General features: G+C 36.0%; 1 protein-coding gene across 1 annotated transcript in view; it reads right to left on the bottom strand.

Moving 5' to 3' along the window:
* tmem8b (transmembrane protein 8B) overlaps positions 1-25,323 on the bottom strand; it is a 119,628-nt gene that overhangs the window by 78,577 nt on the left and 15,728 nt on the right. The window contains exon 2 of the mRNA XM_042724576.1: positions 3,527-3,716. Coding sequence (XP_042580510.1) covers positions 3,527-3,716 — 190 coding nt within the window. The remainder of the gene's footprint in view (positions 1-3,526; positions 3,717-25,323) is intronic.

Here is a 25,323-nt window from a genome sequence, read left to right as displayed (position 1 = left end):
GGGAGGACCTCGGGAGCACTGTTTCTGCCCAGGCCTCCTGGTTTGTATGGACTGCAATTAGAGTTGTCACGGCCTGTCCGGCAGCATCATATTGATCTACAGGCTTTAGCGCAGGGCTGTTATCCACTAGACCCAGTCGTCCTGCTTTCTCCCGTTTCTTTATCTTATCCGTCCGCTTTATCTCTCCCCCAGCTCTGAGTACAGCCTGTTTTAATTACCATCTCTCTATGGCACCCCCTGCATGCTATCTGACAGCTGAATCGACAGAATGGAGCCCTGCCTTGTTCATTATGAAAACAGCAAGAAGACCTGGGGCCTCATGGCAAACCTTGTGCGGTAAATGTTCTGTACGCAAAAACAGTGCAATCTATGGAGGCACATCTATCAATCTGAACTTCCATAAAGTCATCTTTCTTTCTATCTCTCTGTCTGTCTGTGAATCCATTCTTCTTTATCAATCCATCTTTTTGTCTATCCTTCTTTCCTTCCATCCACCCACCTATCCATATATATTCATCTATCTTTCTATAATCCATCCATGCATCCATTTTTCGATCCATCTTTGTCTATCCATCATTCTATCCATCTCGCTTTCTATCCATTCATCCATCTATGTATCCATCTTTCTATCCATTTATCCATCCATCCATTCCTCAATATGCATTCATCATCCATCTTTCGATCATCTTTGTCTATCTATTCATCCATCTGTATTCATCCATCCATCCATCCATATATATTCATCCATCTTTCTATCATCTATCCATCCATGCATCTATCCATCTTTCGATCCTCCTTTCCTATCCATCATTCTATCATCCATCTTTCTATCCATCCATCTTTCTTTCTATCATCTTCCCTTCATCCATCCATCCATATATACATCCATCCATCCATCCATCCATCTGTCCATCTATATTTCTGTTTCCATCTTTATATCTATACTTCTTTCCTTCCATCCTCCACCAATCCATATATCCATTTGTTCATGCATCCATCCATCCATCCATCCACCTATCCTTTAGCCATTTTTCTATCCATCCTTCCAACTTTCTTTCTAACATCTTCCTTTTATATATATATAAACTGCAGACAGGCCATTTATATTACTTGTTAGGCCCCGAAGACACATATTTCATTATTGCTCAAACTGGAACATAGGCATACTTACTGTAATTATGAAAGGCAATATGTTCCCCTGGAGTTATGACTGACATTATGAGTTTAAAATACGTCCTTCCGAAGTTAACACTGAGATCACTGTTTATACCGCAACTTTTATATATATAGACCCCTTGGAGATAAAAGAGGATGCTTGAGAAGGTTCTTCTATATGTGCAGTCTGAAAGAAATCTGACATCAAAGAAGCATAAGAGCCAAAGAGCATCTGTGGAGGGAGTGCATTTAAAACATCATAACCTGTGCTTAATGCTAGAGTTAATGCTCCTTTTATGTTAATTTTTTAGGTCAAAGTAGCAGCAGCGGTAGCAGCAAATACACTAATGTTCTAATGCTAATGCTGAATGCGTGAAAAGCAGACCTCTGTGATGGGGCTATTTGTCAGAGAAACCAGCAGTGGAACATTGACTCAAGGACAGTCTCTTCTCCTCTTTATAATGTCACACATTAAAGACAGCCAGTTACTTCCTCACCACTTATGATGTACATTCAGTGACAGGCAATAACAAGGTCAGTGTTTTGATGGAACTTTAATGACAGCCAGTGTGCTGGGATTTGAAGACCTGAGTATTCAGTGAATAATATTCTACATTTTGATTACCCAAGGGCCAAGACTAACTTTAACAACAGCTCTTGTGCTAGCACACAATGTGCTGGCTATGAAAGTGCACAGGGATCATTCAAGGATGACTTAAAAGAAATGGACAGAGAAAGATAAAGGCTAAAAGAACACCTTATGAAGTATCTGAGAGCTCACTGAAGAAAAAATCTACAAGAGTGAGTGTGTTCACATTTAATTTCAGGACATTTTTGGCTTCATCTTTGCCTAGAAAGCATGGAAATAGGATAATGTTCTTGTTTTTTATTTGTAAAATTAGCTTAAAATCTGACCAGGTTCAATGAGATATTCAGCATTCAATACAAGTTTGGCTTAATCAACAGCATAGTGTTGATTACCACAAAATTTTATTTCATTTTGACCGTCCTTTTCTTTAAAAGAAGAATCTGGGTTACAGTGAGGCACTTACAGTGCAAGTGAATGCAGCAAATCTGCAAACATTAAAAAATTGTTTCAAAGAAAATACAAATACTTTATTGGGAAAATCACTTACTAACCTTTTCTGTGTAAAGTTATATTCAATTTTACAAACTTTGTTGCCATGATAGATAACCCATAAAACCTCACTCACTGTAAAAAAATGATTGCGATTTTAACAGTAAAATTGGCACATAAAAAAAAAACTGTTAATTGGTTGACAGGACGTTTCCGTACTACAGTATATACAGTGAATAAACTATAGCTAACCTTACATTTAATGTTATTTTACAGTAAAAGCACTGTTAAAATTATGTTTTTTTGGACGTGAAAAGTTATTGTACAGTGAAATACATTGTACATTTTCATTGAAATAACTGTTTCTACTTCGTTTTTTTTCTTATCAGTTGTGTACATTAGGGTTTTATCTGACATCTAATGTCATTAAATGGTTGTTTATTGCATTATTTTACAAACCTGCGTGTTACCATAATGCTGTTCTGTATTTGTGTGAATGACACTGTGCACCTTCTATATATTAGTATTTACCTCCTCAGTTTGTGGAAGAGCTGTTTGTGATTATCTGTGATTCATCAAATCTGTTTTTGGTGGTTGTTGATGTATTACAATGGTACAAGACATATATTAGTACTACAGTAGATTGGTATATTAACATTATACCAGTGAATGAATTTTTTTTTTTTTTTTGTATTTTGTCACAGTAATCAACACTGATCTTAACTTGTGCTAAATCTGATAATATCCCATATTCTCATCAACCAAAAAATTTCATTTTTTGTTTTGTAACCTTGAGATAAGAACCAAATGACTCAATGTCTTTTATGACTAATAAAATATAGGACCATCCTAATTTTAGAGGCCATTTAAAATGGATTAAAACAATTCTACTGAATGTGACCCTGTGAAATTAGTAAAAGTGTCAGATTTGAATTTTAAATCTTATCTGTGTGTCACTTGGTATTTTATGCTTATGGGTCTCTAGTGTGCAGTTATGCTGTGATTTCTGCCAGCACACACACTTTTTATGGAGAGCACAGAAAATGAACAGCATCTGGGAAATGATCCTCAGACTTGGATTAAAAGCTATTTTATCAGGGCAAACACTGAGTACTCTTCAGTGTGCATGCCTGAAAGGTCATTATATACACGCATGTGGCATTTGGCTTTTACATATCCCCTAATCTCATCTAAAATGCTGATTGGACATATCTGACCACATTACGCTGTTGTCCTTGTCTGCCCCCCCAACCAACCCTCAATGGATGTAACCTGGAGGTTTAGCCAACTCACACTGTCACATTGCGGTCTGGGCAGCTGTCTCCAAAGGTGCCCCCTTGCTCCTTGAAGGTGATGAGGTTCCAAACAGCCACCACGGTGTCTTCAGGCACGTTGAAGTGGAACAGCTCCACGCTGGCAAAAGAGCGGTAGGCGTTGAGCTTGCGAGGCGTCCGGGTGAAATAGTCAGTTACAAACAGGCAATCTAGGGAATGGAACAAGGAGAGAGTTATTTAGATAAAAGATGGTGATCTTTGGTGATTGGCTAGAAGCTGAGTGGGAAGAGGGTTGAAGGAATCAGTCTTAATGCGGTTTGGTTGACCTTCCTTCTGAAAGCTCCACCAGTGATTTAATCACACTTGCCGTGGGTCACGCATGCTTTGGCTTCGATTCAAAAACCCAGACTCTATGCAAAATTAATTTTGTTGCAATCCCTCAATACAAGGCCAGGGAGGAAGCAGCAAAATGACATTTGCAATCTGCCTTAATGAGCCGTAGCTTCCTATGGCTCCATCGTCAGAGAGCCTAATGGCTTCCAGTCTTTCTCAGATTTGTAGAGGGAAACATTTATACTCAACTGCCCAGTTGCTTTCTTGATATTCATGTATTCCCTGTGTGTTCAACACACAGGTGCAAATGCAGTTTGCTTGCCCCAGATGAATGTTGCTGTTTCTAATGAGCATCTTTATTGCCCTTTTATCATGGCGATAATCTATGACTGTCAAGAGCAGTCAAGATGCTCAGTAGACTTAATATTCTCTATACTCTACATGCCCAAGAGTTTGGGGTCAGTAAGAATTGTTCTTCTGTACTTTTGAACTTTCAATTTATAATGTTTTAATTAAGAAAATAATGTTTTTGAAATAAGTCTCTTATGCTCTACAAGGCTGCATTTAATTGATAAAGTACTGCAAAACAGTAATATTGTGAATTATTATTACAATTTACAAATAACTTTTTTTATTTGATTATATTTTAAAATGTATTTTTATTTTAGCAATGGCAAATGAATAAACATTTATCTTTTGTAACAAATGTATTTATTGTCACTTTTAATCAATTTAAAGCACCCTTGCTGAATAAAAATATTCATTTCTCCCTAACCAAGATTCATTCATTTAAAACCCCTTTTGTTTATGAGTTCTTATTAAATTAGAAAATAACTATATAATCATTTTTTTCCTGATCCAATCTGATATAATATAATTATGTTACAAAATAATTTTTCAACACAGTAGCTTTACTGAAATTTAAGTACTTAAATTAAGAGTAGTTTGTAGCCTTCCTAACATTGCCATACACATTCAGAACAATAATATAATTCAGTCCTGAAAATGAATGCAGTTGTCGCCCTCAATGCGTTTGTTGCCAGCCTGAGCCTGAACATCCTAAAGCTCCCAGACTGAGGAGATCTCAAATCTCATACCCATCAATACTGTACATCCCCAAAGCTCACACAGCAGCCTCACTGCAGTGTAAATATCTCTGGAGATAGTTTGTGTGTGACGTACAGATTAAATGAGAAGAAATGTATAAGGTTGGGAAGCCGGATGAGTGAAGACAAATGAAAGCACCTGTATGTCAGTTCTAGCCGTCTGTTTAATCTCTTTCCCGTCGAACCCTTTGCTTCTGTTATTAACAGACACAACAAATCAACCGCTGTGACACTTTTATTAAGCTGATGGACTCTCAGAGGTATGACGCCAGTATGGCCTCTTCATCTGTTAGCTCAGACAGCACAGCACATCCCACTGATGGGCTTCACGCGCAATCACTTACAGTGCAAGTAAAATTACTGAGTGAAATATAGCGGATGGACCCACACCATTTGGTACCGTATGAACTGCAACAATGTCCATCCAGGGCTGAAATGTAGAATTTATAACAACTGCCTCAATGGCTTAAATATATTAATGTATCTTAGGAGCAAAAAAAATCTGATGAATTTTCAGGAAAGTAAACAATTCTAGAATTTATACAGCAAACTGAAACTCTAAGTTCGAAAAGTGATTTACTTCTCCAAGCAAGCATTTCTGTCAGACAGAAACCCTGCTAGTGGCCCAGTCAGAAGTGGACAGGCTGATTACCCCTCATGTCAATCAGGAACAACGGAAATGTCATGTTGTTTGACCATAACTTGGCTAATGCAATGCAGGTGTGTCAAAATACATCCGCATGTCTTGTCCACAAAGCAGACAAGGATATCCTTGTGCTTTGAAAGCAGCAGGATACTAAGGTTTGGAAATTACACCTTTATACTGTGTGGTGATGTCACTAAACGTTTATCTCGGCTTGCAAACAACTTAACCAGGCGCATGTGATGGCATGTGTATTTAATACACATCAGTGTCATTCTATCCAACACAAACATTCCTCTTTTCTATTCAAATTAGGTTTAAAACATTAATCACAAAAAAAAACAATGTTATCTGACACAGGATAATCAGCAACCAGAATTTTTCCAAATGAAAATGATACAGAAAGAACATGTTTCAAACCTGTATGACTCTCTTTTCTTTTGTGTTTTTCATTTTGAGTAATGTCTCTGTGTTTCTTTTGTCTATACATGGTCACCGAGCTGGTTTAATTGCCAACATTATTTCAAATATCTTCTGTGTTTTACAGATGAAAGTGAAACAGGTTTAAGAACAAAATAAAGCAGCATGTGTAAAATAAGACAGCATGTGCAAATAAACAACATTATTAGTGGGCGTAATTCATTTTTAGTGAAATTCTCCTTCAGTATGCAGTAAAAACTGTCCTCCACTAAGGGAACAACATTTATCTGTTTTAGTACAACATAGCAAAATGTTTCAGTGCTACAGTAAATGATTTAGCCTGATATTACCATTGCTGTTGCAACAATTTGTAGTGGGTTTGATGATACTAAACTTGCCAAATAGCAGTGCACTCACACACATTGATCACATAAGTTTGTAAGTCAGGTTAGATGGCCAGTTCTTATGTCTGATTCATATCAAGCTCATCTTTTTGATCCAATATTATTACAATCCAGCAATACCAAATTGCATGCACTAAATCACACTAAATAATCCTGAATAAGAAAAAAGTGATCTACTCCTACAAGCCAATGATATAAAATTGTATATTTTTATATTTTAAAAAGGGTAAAATATTGATGTTATTGATTTTAAATATTGGTTTTAATTTAGTATTTTTATTATTTTATTTTTTTATTAATTTTCAATGAATACATGATGACACTGAGCTTGTTTTAATACATTAGACTTATTAAGTATGGGGGTATAAATATTTCTAAAGTAATTCTGTCCCTACAGCACATCTTATTCTTGATTCTCTCACAGAGCACAAACCCTGATTTTAAGCACTGTTATAACTAGCATCTAACAGTATTTAATCAGTATTTAAATAACTTTGAGGAATCTTTGAAATACAACAGTTAAAAATGGGCACTAATTAAAAGGAAGCCACAGAAAAGTGATTGTCCTTTGGAGCATGGAAAGTCTGTTCATGTCTCTATGTGTCTTTTTCCTTTCTGCCACTACACAGGCCACAAAAGATGTTTCACAATGAACCAGACGAGTAATAAATCACAAAACCCTTTTATTACATTTCATGTCAATATTCCCCACACAACAAAGTTTACTGCTGCTCAATACAGGTTCCCTTCTTTAAAGTATTAAAATGAATATTTTTTTCTCCCAGTCACGTTACCTCTCAGCAGTGACGGGGAATCAATAATTAATGATGTCTCTCTCTCACATATGTAGAGCCCCATATTCCCCACTGTCGTTGTTTCTACACATGAGAGGCAGAGATATTGAGGTCAGATTGCTTTTACCGTATGTCTTCATGAAAAACATTTTATAGCCTTTCAGCAAAATCTCTATTTATGTTTGCAGCAGAACCCATAGATGTCTATATGTAAGCCTGTCACTGAACAGTCCACAGCAAATTGAGTGTGCGTCTGCAAGTATAGTTCTTAGCGTCTTTAACAGTCTTTAACAGACTACTGAACTATTGATTTTCACAGGCTTTAGTTTAGCATTTTTGTGAGATAATGCTGCATATGTTAAATAGAAAAGAATACTGGTTAAAACTGTAGATATCTATGGCTTTTCCAAGCATACGCTGCAGAATGTTGTGGCATTTTCAATGAAAATTCATTAGTTTGTGTTCATTAGTTTACTGTGACTGAAAAGCAGTATCTGAAAAGTTGACCAATGGTGGATACATCTGGAGCGGTCGAATGAGGTTTCTACGCATAACTACAGAATCTACATCAAAATGTGTAATGTGTAAGAACGTGATTTTGGACCTACGAGTTTTCACATACCCGGACGCTGCAGAAGTGAAAAACAAGTGACCTACAAAATGTCCTGTCACTCATAGCGGTCGTGTCTTATTAGGACACAGTGTGACGGAGAAAAAAACTAGGGCTGTAAATCAGTTAAAAATTAATTAGAAACAAAACAATATTTACAACATTATTGTGGCAGATGAACACATCGAAAAAAAAATTACAAAAGTGTCTTCACAAGTAAATATATTTTTATTCATTAAACTAAATTCATCTTAATTTTTCTTAAGAAGAGATCTCCTAATGTTACAATATATTGTTTGTTTCATTAAGCTTCATTAAAGTTTGTTTTTTAAAATTGTTTTACATTTTTAACATTTGTAATTATTATTTAAACTGCATTTACATTTGTATATTACATTTATATTTAGTCATTTAGCAGACTCTTTTATCCAAAGCGACTTACAAATGAGGACAATGGAAGCAATCAAAATCAACAAAAGAGCAATGATATACAATTGCTATGACAAGTGTCAGTTAGCTTAATGCATTATACGTAACAAGGTTTTTTTAATTATATAATAAATAAAAAGAAAACCGATAGAAAGTGACATGACATACAGCCAAGTATGGTGACCCATACTCAGAATTCGTGCTCTGCTTTTAACCCATCCAAAGTGCACACACACAGCAGTGAACACACACACACCATGAACACACACCCGGAGCAGGAATAGGAAAAGAATAGAGCAAGCTAGTGTTAGGGGCCTTATTGCTTTTTTTAATTGTATAATAAATAAAAAGAAAACAAATAGAATACAAAACGATATAGTGTAAGTGTTTTTTTCTTTTAGGAAAACAAGCAGTAAATGAATAGAGTGCAATTCTAAAAGGGACAATTTTTTTTTTTTTAAGAATATAATTAGAATAGAGAATGCTAGAGTTAGAGGGCCAAATAAAGATGGAAGAGATGTGTTTTTAGCCGATTCTTGAAGATGGCTAAGGACTCAGCTGCTCGGATTGAGTTGGGCAGGTCATTCCACAAGGAGGGAACATTTCATTTAGAAGTGCCTCTTTGGGATGGCACAATCAAGCGACGTTCACTTGCAGAACGCAAGCTTAGAGGTCACATAAGTCTGAAGTAATGAATTTAGGTAAATGGGTGCAGAGCCAATGGTGGTTTTGTAGGCAAACATTAATGCCTTGAATTGTATGCGAGCAGCTATTGGTAGCCAGTGCAAATTGATAAACTGAGGTGTGAAATGCATTCTTTTTAGCTCATTAAAAATTTATCTTGCTGCCTCGTTCTGGATTATTGTAAAGGTTTGATAGAACTGGCTGGAAGACCTGCCAAGAGAGCATTGCAATAGTCCAACCTGGACAGAACAAGAGCTTGAACAAGGAGTTGTGAAGCATGTTCCGAAAGAAAGGGCCTGATCTTCTTGATGTTGAATAAAGAAACTCTGCAGGACCAGGCAGTTTTAGCAATGTGGTCTGAGAAAGTCAGCTGATCATCAGTCATAACTCGAAGCATTCTGGCTGTTTTTGAAGGAATTATGATGGAACCTCAAGCGGTTCTGTCCTGGCAAGGTTGAGTTGAAGGTGATGGTCCTTCATCCAGCAAGAAATGTCTGTTAGACAAGCTGAGATGCGAGCAGCTATCGTCGGATCATCAGGATGGAATGAGAGGTAGTATTGAGTGTCATCAGCATAGCAGTGATATGAAAAGCTATGTTTCTGAATGACAGAATTTGATTCTTACAGACATTTTACTACTTGATATTAAAATAAAAACATAAATACTAAAAAACTACCCCAGAGATCATTTATTATATAATTTTGAAAATGCCTATTTTGAGTGGAAGCAGAAACACTCTGTTTTCATGCATGTCTCTTTAAATGCAAATGAGTTGCTGCTCCCCGCCCCCTTTTCCAGAATAGAGCCATGCCATTACAGCTCAGACCTGCTAAAAACATCTGTTTTGGTTCTGATTATCATTTTTATCGCACTGAAATCATGCATTTTAAACCATAGTTTAAACTTCTGATATACGGCTTAGAGCACACGTACAGAAAGCGGCTGTCACAGCATGTGAGTATTAAACTAAGTTCTCATTCACACACAAGTTTACATTAAAAACACACATGAGTTACAAAAACAGTCCGTTGTGTCTGTGAAGGTAAACCGGTGGGAAAGAAATTGCATGTTTATATTAGATCTGTGTGGCAGCAGCATAATATACAGTAAATCAATAAATACACCGCTGTCTTGTCTCCTCTGAGGCTGGGACTCTAAATACTGTTCTGTGCTCGTCTGTGCAACCAAAGTTGCTCAAACTTTCACCATGGCATTAGAACTGGTACACCATTGTAGCTTGTGAAATCAAAATGACTGCGCGGTGGGTGGAAACCTACAGGGCGGTAATATCATAATGAGATCCCTTTGCAAAATCACTAGGGGAGCAAAATCAGACACGCTCGTTTTTCAGATGCTTGCAGAAAAAGGCTTACCAAAACAAAGTTACTGGGTCAATCTTTTTCATGTATCCTTGGTTGGTAGATGCACCGGGGACCAGATTATAGCACTTAAAACCTGGAAATGTCCGATTTTCATGATATGTCACCTTTAATACACTCTTTAATAAACAAGATTCATGGTCATTCTCAATCACACCTGGTCTCTCCTGCAAAAACGAAAAAGTGTATAAGCAATTTACCACACCAATTTAAAAACTCCCCGCACAGATGTCTACAACCATTAGTATTTCTCCGAGAAGCTTCACTACATCAGTGGAGGTGATCTGTACTGACACAAGGTGGATTAGTGCTATGAAGATAGCATGGAGGGAGTGTGTCCTTGCAACAGAGGAGTTTTATGGAAAGCTTGTGGAGTTCTTGGAAGGATGCTTTAGATTGAGATAGAAATCCTCAAATGCTCGCTTAAGACAAGCGCGCTGGGAATGATTCCAGGAAAAACCGAGTTAGCAGGCACACATATTTGCACACCACTCACACATAGACAGGCTACTATATATGTGCATCTACGTCATTCTTCTCCCTAAGGTTATACAGTTTCGGTGCGTTAATTATCTTCATCTCTTGAGTAGCATATCAGGGCAGAAGCTGTTCTGTCAGTTTTCATCATGCTGGAATGCTGTGATGAAGAGATGACTTGTGACATGTGCATCATAAAATTACCATCGGATTGCATCTCCAGAGGGAAAGTCATCCAACCCCTAAATCCGCAGTACTGCCTACAGTATGTTGCTTTAGCGAGAGCGCAGAGAGTAGATGAGGAGAAAGTGTTTTAAGGGAGCATATGAGATAGAAGATCTGCATTTATAATGGAGGAACAAGAGTGGAGAAGAATTCAGAAACATGACTAATTTATGCAAAGAGAAGTAGGTAACTGGTGTTTTGAGTGCAAATGACACAATAAAAGGTGGCACATGGCTCTTTTTAGCTACAATTATATATGGAGTGAATGGGAAAAACCTGAATTGTAATTCTTTTGAGCTGTTTTTCAATTCATCAAACCACAAAGTGGCCATGATGGTCACTTCTAACTTTTTGAAAGAAATTAATACTTTTATTCAGCAATGATGCATTAAATTGTTTAACAGCTTTACACTGTGAAAAAAGTTAGCCATTTTTTATTTGCAATAATATTTCACAATATTAATGCTTTTATTTCTGATCAAATAAATGCAGCCTTAGACAGCATAAAAAACATTTTGCAAAAACTAAAAAAAAAAAAAACTACCACAAAAAAAGTGTTTTGTAAAAGAAAAGAAAAAAACACTTTTATGGTTTACTCTCTACCTTTTTCTACCTCTCTAATATTTGATTTGATGGGCTAAAGTTTAAACCAGTTTTCTTTGCTGCATATTTAGCATAGTGCAATGTTTATACATATACATCATACATCCTTTTGATTTTATTTGATATTAAATGTGTTGCTATTATAATGATATTTCTTACAAGAACCAATTCAACATTCAACTCATAAAGAAACCTCACTGAGATAATAATGTAGAAAGCTTTAACAGTGGTCACACACACTCAGCAGCTCCCTTTGCAGTGCTACCATGTTGCCAAAAATGCCACCAGTCTTACATTTTTTACATGAAATGCTTTCAAAACTGCTCTTTTTGCTTTAGACAATCAGGTTTATAAATTGCATCAAACAAATATGCACATTTGTGGGTCACACACTGACACTCTTCCTCCAAGCAATGTCTGCATCTCCCAGACTAAGCTCTCGAGGCAGGTTGACCTGGTGGATGCTCTTCTCAGAGTTCGATTTGCGTTCTCTCCATTCATCTCCCACATCCGTACCCAAATCCATGGATTACAATCTTCAAAGAGATGCTCACAGAGACACTCCAAGCAAAGCCTGCTGTAATCTGCTCTGGCAACATCATTACCTAGGCCGCTAGTATTTCAGCACGTCCCAGAGATGGGGGGACTAAGAAAATTACTGCAAGCTTAGACCTCAAAAATCTGCCTGTGTGAAATCGCCCTACTTGAAATGTTTTAATAGCTGTGTATTAGCACATACATCATGGTGACATATTGCAGCTTGTTTAGCCCCTGGTTGGACGGAAAGGAAATACTTCAAATCGTAGATCAAAAGGAGATGGCCATAGGACACCGAAGTAAGACATCAATTTTAAGTGCCAGTTCTTGTCCAGAGAGAAAGAGTGACCTAAGACTCACTGAAAATTAACACAAACTTACTTTCTTAATGTTATGCCTAAAATGTGTTTTAATATCACTATAAGGATTCCTAAGAATAAGGATTGTATGATCTATCTATAATATCAGTCTTTAAATGCAATATAATTTAAGTGTACCTGAAGTATACTTGCAATAGTTCCACTTCAGCACAATCAAATATACTTCAGTAGATCTTTAGGTGGACTTCAGCACTACTTCCGCACAATTAAAGTGCATTAAATACAAATTTAGTTGTTCCAATTTAGCACAATTTAAATATACCAGTTTAGTATACTAAAAGTACAATTGCAAGGTATTTTATACTAATATACTAAATATACAAAAATGTATTTAAAATACATTTATTTCAGGCTAAGTATACTACAAATACATTTACATATTATGCACTATATAAAAATACCCTGCAATTGTACTTGTATTATACCAAACCGGAATATTTAAAGTCTGCTAAATTGGAACTAATGTTGTACTTAATGCAATTTAATTGTGATGAAGTCCAACTAAAGATATACTTTAATATATGATTGTGCTAAAGTGGAATTGCAAGTATACTTTAGGTACACTTTAAGTATCTTGCATTTAAAGACCAATATTATTTAATGATCATACAATCTCATCAATAGCGACGTTAAAACATATTTTAGGCTTAATATTAAGAAATGTGCATTGTGCACAAAGTAGTACTTCAAATAAAATTTTATTAAAAACATTATATCAGTAAGTCTCGTGTGATGTGTCAGTAATTATGTTAATAGACTTGAACTATACTAAATAAATGCATTTTAAATCTATTACTTTTTTACTAGGGATATTCCACCAAAAAATTACAATTCTGTCATTAATTACTTACCCTCATGCTGTTCCAATTCCATAAGACCTTTGTTAATCTTCGGAACACAAATTAAGATATTTTTGATGAAATCCAAGAGCTTTCTGACCCTCCTTAGAGTGCAACACAACTGAAATGTTCCCAGGCCCAGAAACGTAGTAAGGACATCGATAAAACAGTCAATGTGACATCATTAGTTCAACTGTTATTTTACGAAGCTACAAGAATACTTTTTGTGTGCAATAAAACAAAAATAATGACTTTATACAACAATTCTTCGTCTCCAAGTTATCATCCACCACCATTATCGATATTACCATGACTATATATATATGATCCTCTTGCATAGCATGAAATCTGCTGTCATGCCAATAGTCAGCAACACTGAATGTCGCGTGAAGTCACTGCATATGAGTGCTCCAGTTCATGATCCATGACAATTAGGACGCTTCTGTAGGCAGCGAGGCATCTCACTGAGTGCAGAAACTACTTCCAGTCAACACCGGAGGTGAGAAAGAAAAAAGCCTGCTGGGACATGAAGGGTGTTTCTCTCAAGAAAAATGACTACAATTGTCATGGATCAGTCTCAGGTCACCTACATGATCAAAGTTAAAAAGGTAGCAGATGTCAAATAAGAGGCTATCATATTGAAGACCAGCATGTACTTTCAAAAGTGCACAGACACTCGTTAAAGGCCAAATGAGAGAAGAGCACAAGGTGAGACAGAGCAGTGAAAGCCACCCCATAAGCATCAGTCACATTGCCCTTGGTGAACCCTGATCATGCAGTCCTGATACTTTGTACCTAGACAGCAATTTTCGACTTGCTATATAACCTCCTTGTTAAAGTCAACTGAAAGTGCTTTTTTATGAAATCCTGGGAATTGTCAGTGCTGCCCAGGGTTTCAGTAATGTGCCGCCCCGAGACTGACAACTCATTCTACCTGCATAAAACACAGTCTGTCTGCACACGCCATCGCTGTCTGCTCCATAATTAATGGCAGTGAGCAGAGAGCAGTTCTTTTCTCCTTCCACGCGTGTGTTTCTGAGCCTGTATCCCTGATAAAAGCACAGACTGCTGCCTTGGAGCTCTTTACCACGGCTCTGTCACTTGCCCTTTACATTCTGCCTGACATAACAACATTCAGCCGAGGTTCCACATGCAGCGATGACTGATCTAGACTGACATGAAAGGATGCTTTTCCAGCCCTGAGCTTGAATACTGGAGCCTTGTCAAGATGCTTGAAAGCCATGAGGTATTGCAGCAGTGTTTGCAAGATAATGCAATACGCATCCCCGATTTTAATTGAGTCTCATACAGGATTACTCTGGCCACTTGTTAGTCTGGAAAAGTTGTTGTCTGAGATTTAGTTTGCACAAAGATGAATAGAAAACTGCAATAAGACTAACAGTGCTAATTCAAAAGGGACTGATTTCTCTACAGTACTCTTAGTACAGAGCAACGGTGTATGGTACAGAGTAAGTGAGGTCATACATGATCACACTTAAACCAGATGTTAAGCCATCACACCACGGATGTATACAGGAGAAGAAAAAAAGAATTGTAAAAATCACAAAAAAAAAATGTTTATGCAGTTCAACACTAATGCACATCCTTCTTATACAACAAAAAAGTCTGGGGTCTTAGTCTCTTATTCTCACCAAGCCTTGACCAAAAATCAAGATATCTTATTCAATTTTGATATAACTTTTTTCTATTTTAATATATTTTAATATGTAATTTATTCCTGTGATGGCAAAGGTGAATTTTCAGCAACCATTATTTGCTGCTTAAGACATTTCTTGAAAACAATTTTTTTTTTGAGGAAACTGGAATACATTTTTCTTTTCAGGATTATTTGCAAAAGAAATCTTTTGTAACATAACAAATGTCTTTACTTTCACTTTCGATTAATTTAATGTGTCCTTGTTGAATAAAAATACGAAAATCTTTCAAAACAGTACACAAGTACAAGTACACTCTCAGAAAAAAAGTACAAAAGCTGTAACTAGGCTGGTACCTTTTCAAAAGGTACACCTTGCTTGCTGCAAAATTAAATTTTTTTATGCCAAAAATCATTAGGATATTAAGTAAGGATCATGTTCCATTAAGATATTTTGTAAATTTCTTACCTACCATAAATATATCAAAACTTAAAATTCTTGATTAGTAATATGCATTGCTAAGAACTTAATTTGGACAACTTTAAAGATGATTTTCTCAATATTTAGATTTTTTTGCACCCTCTGATTCCAGATTTTCAAATAGTTGCATCTCAGCCAAATGTCCTATCCTAACAAACCATACATCAATGGAAAGCTTATTTATTCAGCTTTCAGATGACGTATAAATCACAATTTAAAAAAATTTACCCTTATGACTGGTTTTGTGGTCCAGGGTCACATATAAGTACCTAAACGGTGCATATTTGTAGCTTTTTTTTCTAAGTGTAGCAAACCGTGAAGAATAATTGTTGCCATGATCAACAGAAAATCAACAGAAACAACAATTTAGTGAATTGACCCTATGCATGCAAAACAAGACCAACAACAAGTACTATGCAAATGGATGAATTTTGATTTCATGTTGACTTTAATAACTACTTTAAGTGGCTTTACACACAAAATTCTGCTAACAAACACACAGTCCAGCAACCACACAATATGTACCGACAAAACACTTAAATCCTCCACTCAACAGAGTCTAATTTCTCTGCTTTTGACCCCTGTTGTATTTCTATCCATCACTAGCCTGAGCTGTCACCAGCCAGTGGAGCACAGAAGTGGATAAATGCAATGAAGGCTAATGAGTCTCATATCGCTCATCTATGCAGTGCTGTGGAGTGGATCAGCAGTGGCTGTAAACACCAGGCTTGGCTCGGGCAAGGGCAAACAAACAGGCCTGCCAAACTATCTCTGTCTCCGTCTTTGTCTCGGCATCTGTCTCTCTCTCTCTCTCTCTCTCTCTCTCTCTCTCTCTCTCTCTCTCTCTCTCTCTCTCTCTCTCTCTCTCTACTTATCTTAGCACTCATCAATCTAAGATCTCAGAGAGGAAAAACAAATCCTACTATCAACATCAGGCAAATACAATTGACAGCAAAATGGACCCCGCTAATAATAGATGAGAAAAAGAATATGCGTACATCCTCAAATGATTTTCAAGTAGCATGCTGTTCTTTATTATGCTGATGTGATAACAGCTTGCTGCAAATTTCAGGGCCCACGATACAAGGCCCTGTCCACAAGTCATACACTAGTGTTTAATCAGGGACTTTTTTGAGGCACTTTAGCCCTAAAAGGATATTTACAGAGTTAAAATCAAATTTACTATTTTTAGAACATCTACACAAAGAAAAAAACCACATGTCCATTTGTCAAATGGACCCTATGATTATGCATTTCCAAAGTTATTAATATCATAAATGTAGATAGATAGATAGATAGATAGATAGATAGATACTGTAGATAGATAGATACTGTAGATAGATAGATAGATAGATAGATAGATAGATAGATAGATGATAGATAGATAGATAGATAGATTGATTGATTGATAGATAGATAGATAGATAGATAGATAGATAGATAGATAGATAGATAGATAGATAGATAGATAGATAGATAGATAGATAGATAGATAGATAGATAGATAGATAGATAGATAGATACTGTAGATAGATACTGTAGATAGATAGATAGATAGATAGATAGATAGATAGATAGATAAATGATAGATAGATAGATAGATAGATAGATAGATAGATAGATAGATAGATAGATAGATAGATAGATAAATAGATAGATAGATAGATTGATTTTATCTACATCTACATTTATCTAATTTACATAACTGATAGCCCTTAATACACACACACACACACACACACACACACGCATGCGCACACACACACACACACACACATACACAAACCTTCATATAATATACACCATGACTTTGCTCAAGATCAGACTGTCTTAAGTCTACCACCGTCCCCTGAGACTGGTTTGCCTGTAAACATTCATCACAAGGTCATCCTCTTAGAACAAAAGAGACTCCTAATTACATTTCTACTGTATGCTCTCTGAATTGACTAATCACCTAAAATTAGCTTCCTAGCAACTGGGTGATGGGTGATATAACTAACCGCTGTTAATAACTCTTCAGCCAATTTTTTCTTAATGTTTCCATGACTCCTCTGGTTTAATATCCGCAATGGTTTCATTGATCCAAATGGAACAATGTGTACTTGTGGAAAACACAATAGATACATTTGAGAGATTAGAATAAATTTAAGCTGCATGATCATCCATTTCACATCCTTTCAGAGGCACATGTAATGGAAAAAAAAAATCTGGAGTGAAAAAAAAACAAGCTAGTAATTAAAGTTCATTTCGTGGTCATAGTACATCTCAGAGATAATGTCATGTGTGAATAACAGCCTGTTTAATTGTTAATTATTGTGAATTCTTTTAAGGTTAATGCAGTTGAATAGAGATCAAGACCCTGAATTGGTATTCACCTCTCTCTGTCTCTCACTCTCTCTCTCTCCAGTGCATTTCCAAAGGCCGTCCTTGACAAAACCAGACACTTGCCTGAGCAAATGTGGCATGCCTAGCTTCACACACTAACCTTGAAAAGACAATTGGTCCCTGTAACTTGGGATTATCATAACTTCTCAGTAATCGTTTGTACGGTCCTATGCAGAATCCCAGGGGATGAGGGAAAACAATAGGGATGGAGCCTAACTGCTGTGGTTTGTTTGTGTCTCACAGGGTGGCAGAAGGGGGTCAGAATATGAAGATTTTCTAGCAAGTAAAAATGGCACAATTCCATAGGGCATCAGCACATGTCAAAATGACAAATGTCACATGTTGAATAAGGGAGCAACCCTGGTGGGCTAACAACTCTTGCACGCACACTTACACGCACACAACTTTCAGTCTTAAAGGGCATGACAGGTCTAACAGAGGAGAAATAAGGCGAAAAATGTGTTGTACTTTGAAAGGAAGGCCACTTACACCATCTAATAACACGTCATGCCTTGTATTTCTATTGAAAGGGTTCAAATTTCCTGTTAAAAATCAGTTTAATATTGTGCTTTGAAATCCACTACCATTTAAAAAGTCTGGGGTCAGTAAGACTTTAACAACAAACTGATACTTTTATTTTGTTCTTTCGAACTTTCTATAAAAATATTTCTAAATTTTCAAACTTTTGAACATTAGTGTACTTCAAAAAAATACTATAGTACTGCCATGGAAGCATGTCCACAAAGCAGGGTAATAATAATTTAAATTTATTTACTTTCATTAATTGCGCGTGTTTTTGAATATGTGTTGATGTGTGAACCACTTTTATTTATTGATATTTTTGTTCTCAACGTCAAATGACTGATGATGCCACAGCATAAAAAAAGAACAAAACACCAGGTCTGTTCTGCATATTCCTGTCTTCACCCTCAACACAGAGCAGCAACATTTAAAAACGACTTTACAGCTATGTGCTAACGACTATTAACGCAGTAACATTTGCTTGTCTGGTAGTAAATGGATCATTACTAATGTGCTACTTATTAGCTCACCCCAAAAATAGTGCAGCGCTCACTCAGAGCGTATAATTATGGCGCAGCAGCGATATAGGATAGATTGATATTTGTGGAGGCAGCTCATGTTTAGCCTTCTGACAGAGCACCCATCTGCTAAACCTAAATTAATGTGGCCTCAAAGTGCAAGTGTAATTCTTATCATTTTAAAAACGTGCAAAAACAGATTTTTGTATGTTTTTTCTTCCAGCTTTTGACATTTTATGAATGCTGTAACATCTAGTTTTGTAGAAATAAAAGCAATTTTTATTTATTTTACAATAGTATAAAGTCTATGTTTTCTTTGTCAGTTTCAACTGACATAAATGTAAACTTACTGTAAAGGTCCACATTTTAAATGCAAATCTCACATGAAATCTGGAACCAGTCTTCCAAACTGACCCTGAATCTAAAGGAAATGGCACTTTTAAAAACATAATGCATCAATGGAAAAGCATTCAGACTTGGGGTAGGCTTTCAAAGCATCTACAGAGGAACAGAAATCACATACCATGGTGCAGTGCTGACATGTATTCATTCACTGTATTAAAGAAAACCCAGCTATTACCTGAGTCTGGGTGAATGTGTGCGAGTGTGTGTGGGTGTGTGCTTGTTCGCTGAGGGTTGAATGGTTATCTGTATGTATCTCTATTGTATTATGTTTGAAATGCCAATAAGCCCTTGTGTAAAAAAGAATATAATGAGTGACCTTGTTTGATTTGTGTTCATACATGTTCTTGAATTAAACTGGTTAGTCTCAGGTATTGATGATTCTTCCTGCATGAGAGCTCTTCTCATCTCCTGCTATTGATCAATGTGATCATGCATTTTTAACAGTCTCCTATTGATTTGTGGAAATGAGTTCAGCATACCTGTTTAATCTTCAAACGAGTTTGGGCTCGTAATATTAATCTGTCAGTACAGAGCATTTACCCATCATAAAAAGCAATTCGAATGAGATGTGTAATATGCCGTTTTATTTTAAGACAATTTAAAAATAATAATTATACAGTTTGTGATAAGGTTTTACGTGTTAATGGATATTCTTTATTTTTTTCATATTTTACACTTCCTAAAAGTAATAAGAATGTCAAAAATGTATTAAATAACAGAAACTGAGGTTTCAATATGTAGTGACCAAAATTGAAACAAAATTAATTTATATTAAAATAAAGATTTTGTAATTTAGCCTCTTTATAGTCGCTATTCTTTGTCAAAATGGGAGCTTTTCTTCCTTTCCAGTCCACAAATGTAAATAAATTAATAAAAAGGAATTCATGCAACTAAAATAGCAATTAAAATGCTGTTTTGTAAATAAACACAACCATAATGTGTATACAAAAATCATTTTAACTTGGGAAAAAATACAAAAAAATTGTCACTGGGGTAGTAGCTTTTCAAAAGGTACACTTTTTTACTTATTTACTCTTAAAGGGTGTATATTAGTACCATGAAAGTACATATCATTACCGCAAGTGTTCATATTAGTTATTATTACCTTTTGAAAGGTTACTGCCCACGTGACATATTTTGTACCTTTTTCTGAGAGTGTACACATTTAAGCATTTAGATTAAAAAAAGGCCAAGCCTGTCCAGGCTTGTAGTTTAGACCAAATATATATTTTTTCCTGTAGTTTATTTTCCAGTGGTCAAAGACACATGCACTGAACAGTGACTCCATTATGAGGATCACATAAAATAAGATTGTAATGTCTCTGTGCTGGGGCTCTTTCCTGGAATATGTTGCTATGGTTTAATATATCCTTATCATGCAACACAGACATATCTGCTTTCCTAGAAACCAAACAGACTCTCCTTCTCTATATGGTTACTTAGTGGTGAGTGCTTCCATTTGGTGGGGAAATAGTCCATGGCCATTCAATTATCGACAAATATCCTGAAATGGATGGTGGAATTGACTTCTTAAAAAAGCAATTGATTTTTTGCACCACTGCTAGACACTCTGAATTGAAAAACTTCAAGATGGATTGCTTGACCCAAATAAAACATAGTATACTATATCAAACCCACCTAAACAGACCAGATGTTGTCTAGAGACAGAAATTCTCTAGTGCTTGTACTGTTATTTCATATAAAAGTTAGCCATCTAGTCAGATACTAGTCTGATACATAGATACCAAAATATACTATAAATGTAATTGGTTATAACTATACAAACTGTTACAAACAGTTTTTTTTTCTACCTGATCTGATGCATGAAAAATATTTTTGCTGATGTATACTAATGTGTTTAGGTTGATTCAGTATAAGGTGAAATGTTTTGAACTGTAAATACATTCTTTATTCTTTTTGTTTATGTTTATTCCACATTACAATGAGTGATGTGTGCAGTATTTTCTGCTATATGTAAGATCATATCTAAGTGTTCATATGACACAGCATCCATTAATTGCTTGGCTGTGGTGTTCTAAAAACTCCTATTCAAATGAGACGATAAGTGTACATGACTGTCGCTGAGAGCTGGAGGTCACTGAACTGAGCAGATGAAGCTCTGTTTTTATGAGGCTGGCCAAGGTGATAAACAGGCCATGATATGAAGGGGGAGGGTAGTTTGATAAACTGGACCATTCGTGTTATTGCACTGCTTGCAGAGCCCAGCCAAGGGCTTTGACATGAAAACGGCCATCAGTCTCACTCCATCTCTCCTTCAAATCGATATTCACCTTCTTGAGGATTTATGAGCGTGGTTGTGGCTTACTATAATAACAGTCAAACATGAAGACACACCAAGCTGCCTCTGCCAGTATGTTGTGTTGTGGTTTTGTTATTGACAAGCAAAATGTCCCAGAATAAAGATACTATAGCATGACCTCATCTAGCATCACTTCATTAAAGGTAAACATCGTGTCCTGTTTCAGCACCAATTATTTATAAGAAATAATCATTATTATTTATACAATTATTGATAATAAATAATATTGTGTAACTACACTGTAAATCCACTGTAAAGTGAACTCATTTCAATTAAGGAAACGAATTGCCTTGATTCATTCAAGTTTAGAAACCAATAGTGTTACAAGTGAGTTCACTAAAAGAATTTATTTCCAAAAGTACATTTAAACTCGATTATTTTATGTTACTGAAACTTAGCTGTAATAATTTAAAGGACTTACATTAAAGGCACAATATGTAATTTTTCGCCGCTAGAGGGCACGTATTCAAAACAAGTAAAGAACCAAAGGCATAGTTTGATGACGCCGTGACTGAGTGTGGAATCATGGGAGTTGTCTTCTTCATCCCCACAGCTGATCCAATCCGATGGAACTCGGGCAGAAATCATGTTCATGGATGAGCTAATGATTTATTAACGTAGTAGAATGAAGCAGGTCGAAGCGAAACGAGGCCGCTGAATAAGCGCGACACACGGCTCGAAAGCAGCAGAGTTTTTATTATGCCATAGTCGACCGCTTTCGCTCTTTCCAGTCGTGCGTATGTGGGGAAAAAAGCATCATACTAGATACGTTTGAAAGTTGTTATAATGCTACTCTGTGTGGTCGTCACCGGTCTATTAAAACGCCTTTGGTGTTTACATGTTTTCTACAAAACAAAACCGGAAAATCAAGGGGTTATGACGTCATTGGCAGGTGACACAATGACACTATGGACACGGTTGGTGTCACTAGTTAAAATTGCTTATTTCTCTGCATTTAAACATTCTTCGAAACATTTGGGATAATGTAAGTACACAAGTCATATAAATATATAACACTGTTCTAGTGTTTTTTGGATATTTTAATAAAAACAATCTTACATATTGTGTCTTTAATAATATTGACTTTTATTTTCTACATTTACCTACTAGCTAGCAGGAACACAGTGATACTACAACTAAACTATTGCTGTATCAATAAGTGCCAATACTAGTTACAAAGTAGTAGTTAATCTTAACATGACCCATCCTCGACTTACTCTACAGCACAACAGTAACCCCCAAAAACTCAAACATAATAGAAATCCTTTTAAATCCCAACACCAACAGATCTCTGCTTATATTAATCTCATGCAAAAACGCATAAAAGAGCATTCCATTTCAAGTTTTACTCTCCTTACAGAATCTGAAGCAAAGCATGCTGGAAACTAGGAATCTGCTATAACTCATTCAGTTTGAGTTTTACTTAAAATAATCATAACTGAGTTCATATAACTTTTCTATTAAGCCCAATGAACTTTCAGTGAAATCTGAGTGGAATGAACTCACTTATCAACATGATTGTTTCTAAACAAAATTAATCAGCATTTAAATGAATTTGTTGAGCAAAATGATTCAGTATTTTATTCATAAAGACAAGAGATTTTGAGAAAGTAATTTTTGAATGAAACAGAGTTTTTAAACAAATCTGTTGTGTGTATGATAAAATTACTTACCCAATTACCCTAATTAATTTAAATTAATTAATGTTAATTTAGGAATTTAATCACATATGGCACCTTCTACTGGCATAACATCTAATATACAGACTCATAGTCTGTCATTATTATTCAGTACAGCTGTTGAATAATGTAGTTTCTCATTATCTCACTGAACATACCTTATTCACCACAAGGAATAGTTCACCCATAATTGAGTTCAAGAGGATGATAACATTTTCAAATCTGAATAATGCATACTGAATTACACTTACAACTTACATACTTATATAGTGTATGTTTTTCTATTTTTTTATTTTAGGAGATTTACGTTTACTGAAAAAATGAAAGAATTCATAGAGGTTTGGCACAAAGGTGGGTGTAAATAACAGAATGTATTTTTTGGGTGAAACATTCCTTTAAAATCCTGACAGTAATGCAGCAAACCCTTTAAATAATGTACCAATCAACTCTCAATTTGAAAACCTGAGGTTATATTTCTACAAAGTATAAATGCAGTCTTCTTCCACGTGAACTCATTGATCATGCAGAAATCGCCTCCACTGTGTGATATCTTCCACTAAGTGTGCTCAATAGTGCTCGATTCCTGTGCTCGTACTAAATTAACTGAAATGATAGTACTAAGCTGCTTGAAACAAAAGAGTAAAATGTGAATACATTTATAAGGTATATTAATTTAAAAGGGGGTGTTTGCATGCCAAATGGTAAATTGTGAATGTCTTTAATCTTACCATAAAGCATTTTGTCAGGTAACCTAAAAACGTCCTTCATGTGGGAACATCTAATTGAAGTGGTTTTATTCCTACTAAAAAAAAAGTAATTTAATATGACTGAAACAACCTGGCAACAATAGGTTACACCAATATCAGATGAGGTAGAAAAAGTTTCCTTAAATAACAACAGCATATTTTCTCTTTTTTCAATGTGTAAAAAAAAAGGAACGCGACATTGTCAAACCAGTAATTATTTCTCATTGCTTCCAAATAAAAATTGTTCTCTTTTTGAGGATAAACAAAACCACAAGCAAGGGGAGCTCACACTGAGTGCAGGGATGAATCAAGTCGAGTCAAGAGTTTCAAACTAGGTCAGAGAGCACACAAGGATTGAGCAAAACTAGAAGAAAGAACAGAAGCGGGAACTGTGGGACCTGGATGAAAGCCTACGTGCCATCCCTGGTCAGGCAGTGTGAATGCTCATATTAGGCACAGAAGCCAAAATAGCTACTTTACATCATTTCCACCTTGGCACAAGCTTGTCTCGTACTCCAGGCATGCACCAGTGTTTTCCCTGAGAGATGATGACCTTGCCAACACATGTCGAATAGCAGCTCTTGTCCTTTGGCAAAACCTTGTTTCCATTTCCCCAGAAACACACACTACGTTGAGGGGAAGACATAGCGTCGTCTCCCTGCAGTGTTCTGATTGGACAACCCGAGGCCACCACCTGGCTCAGACTACTGATAGAAACTCTGCCCAGTAAGCATGTTTCAGTGTGTACACTATATATATAAAGCACCATAAATCAGTGCTAGCTGAATTATTCAGATCGTTCTATTACATGTGAAGGCATCAACATTGTATCTGCTCTTTAGAAAATGACAACAAATACTGACTCTCTCTGGAACCTCGTCCTAGAGAAAACAAAATTGAATAAATAAATAATCAAAATAAATAAGCATAAATTGAGAGAGAGAGAAAAAATTTACAATGATAGAACAAAGAGTTGTTTGTGACTGCCAGGAGAATTTCAGCAGCATATGCAAATTCATAAGAAGCTGCATATGAAAAGTAATCATTAATAATGGCCGGGATGAAAAGTTGAGAGTTACAAACGGCAAGTGACAAGTGAAGTTCCAAAGTAGTTGAGGAGATAAGCACTCCCAGCGTCTGAATTCTTTATCATGGTTTGGAGACGGCTTGTTTTGAGACAAAGTTTTTTTATTTTCAAAAGCACAGCCTGGCAGGGAGCAAAAACTCAGTTCAGCAACTACT

This window comes from Cyprinus carpio, chromosome B5 (assembly GCF_018340385.1).
Source record: "Cyprinus carpio isolate SPL01 chromosome B5, ASM1834038v1, whole genome shotgun sequence".
Taxonomy (NCBI): domain Eukaryota; kingdom Metazoa; phylum Chordata; class Actinopteri; order Cypriniformes; family Cyprinidae; genus Cyprinus; species Cyprinus carpio.
This window is presented reverse-complemented; position numbering and strand designations above follow the sequence as displayed.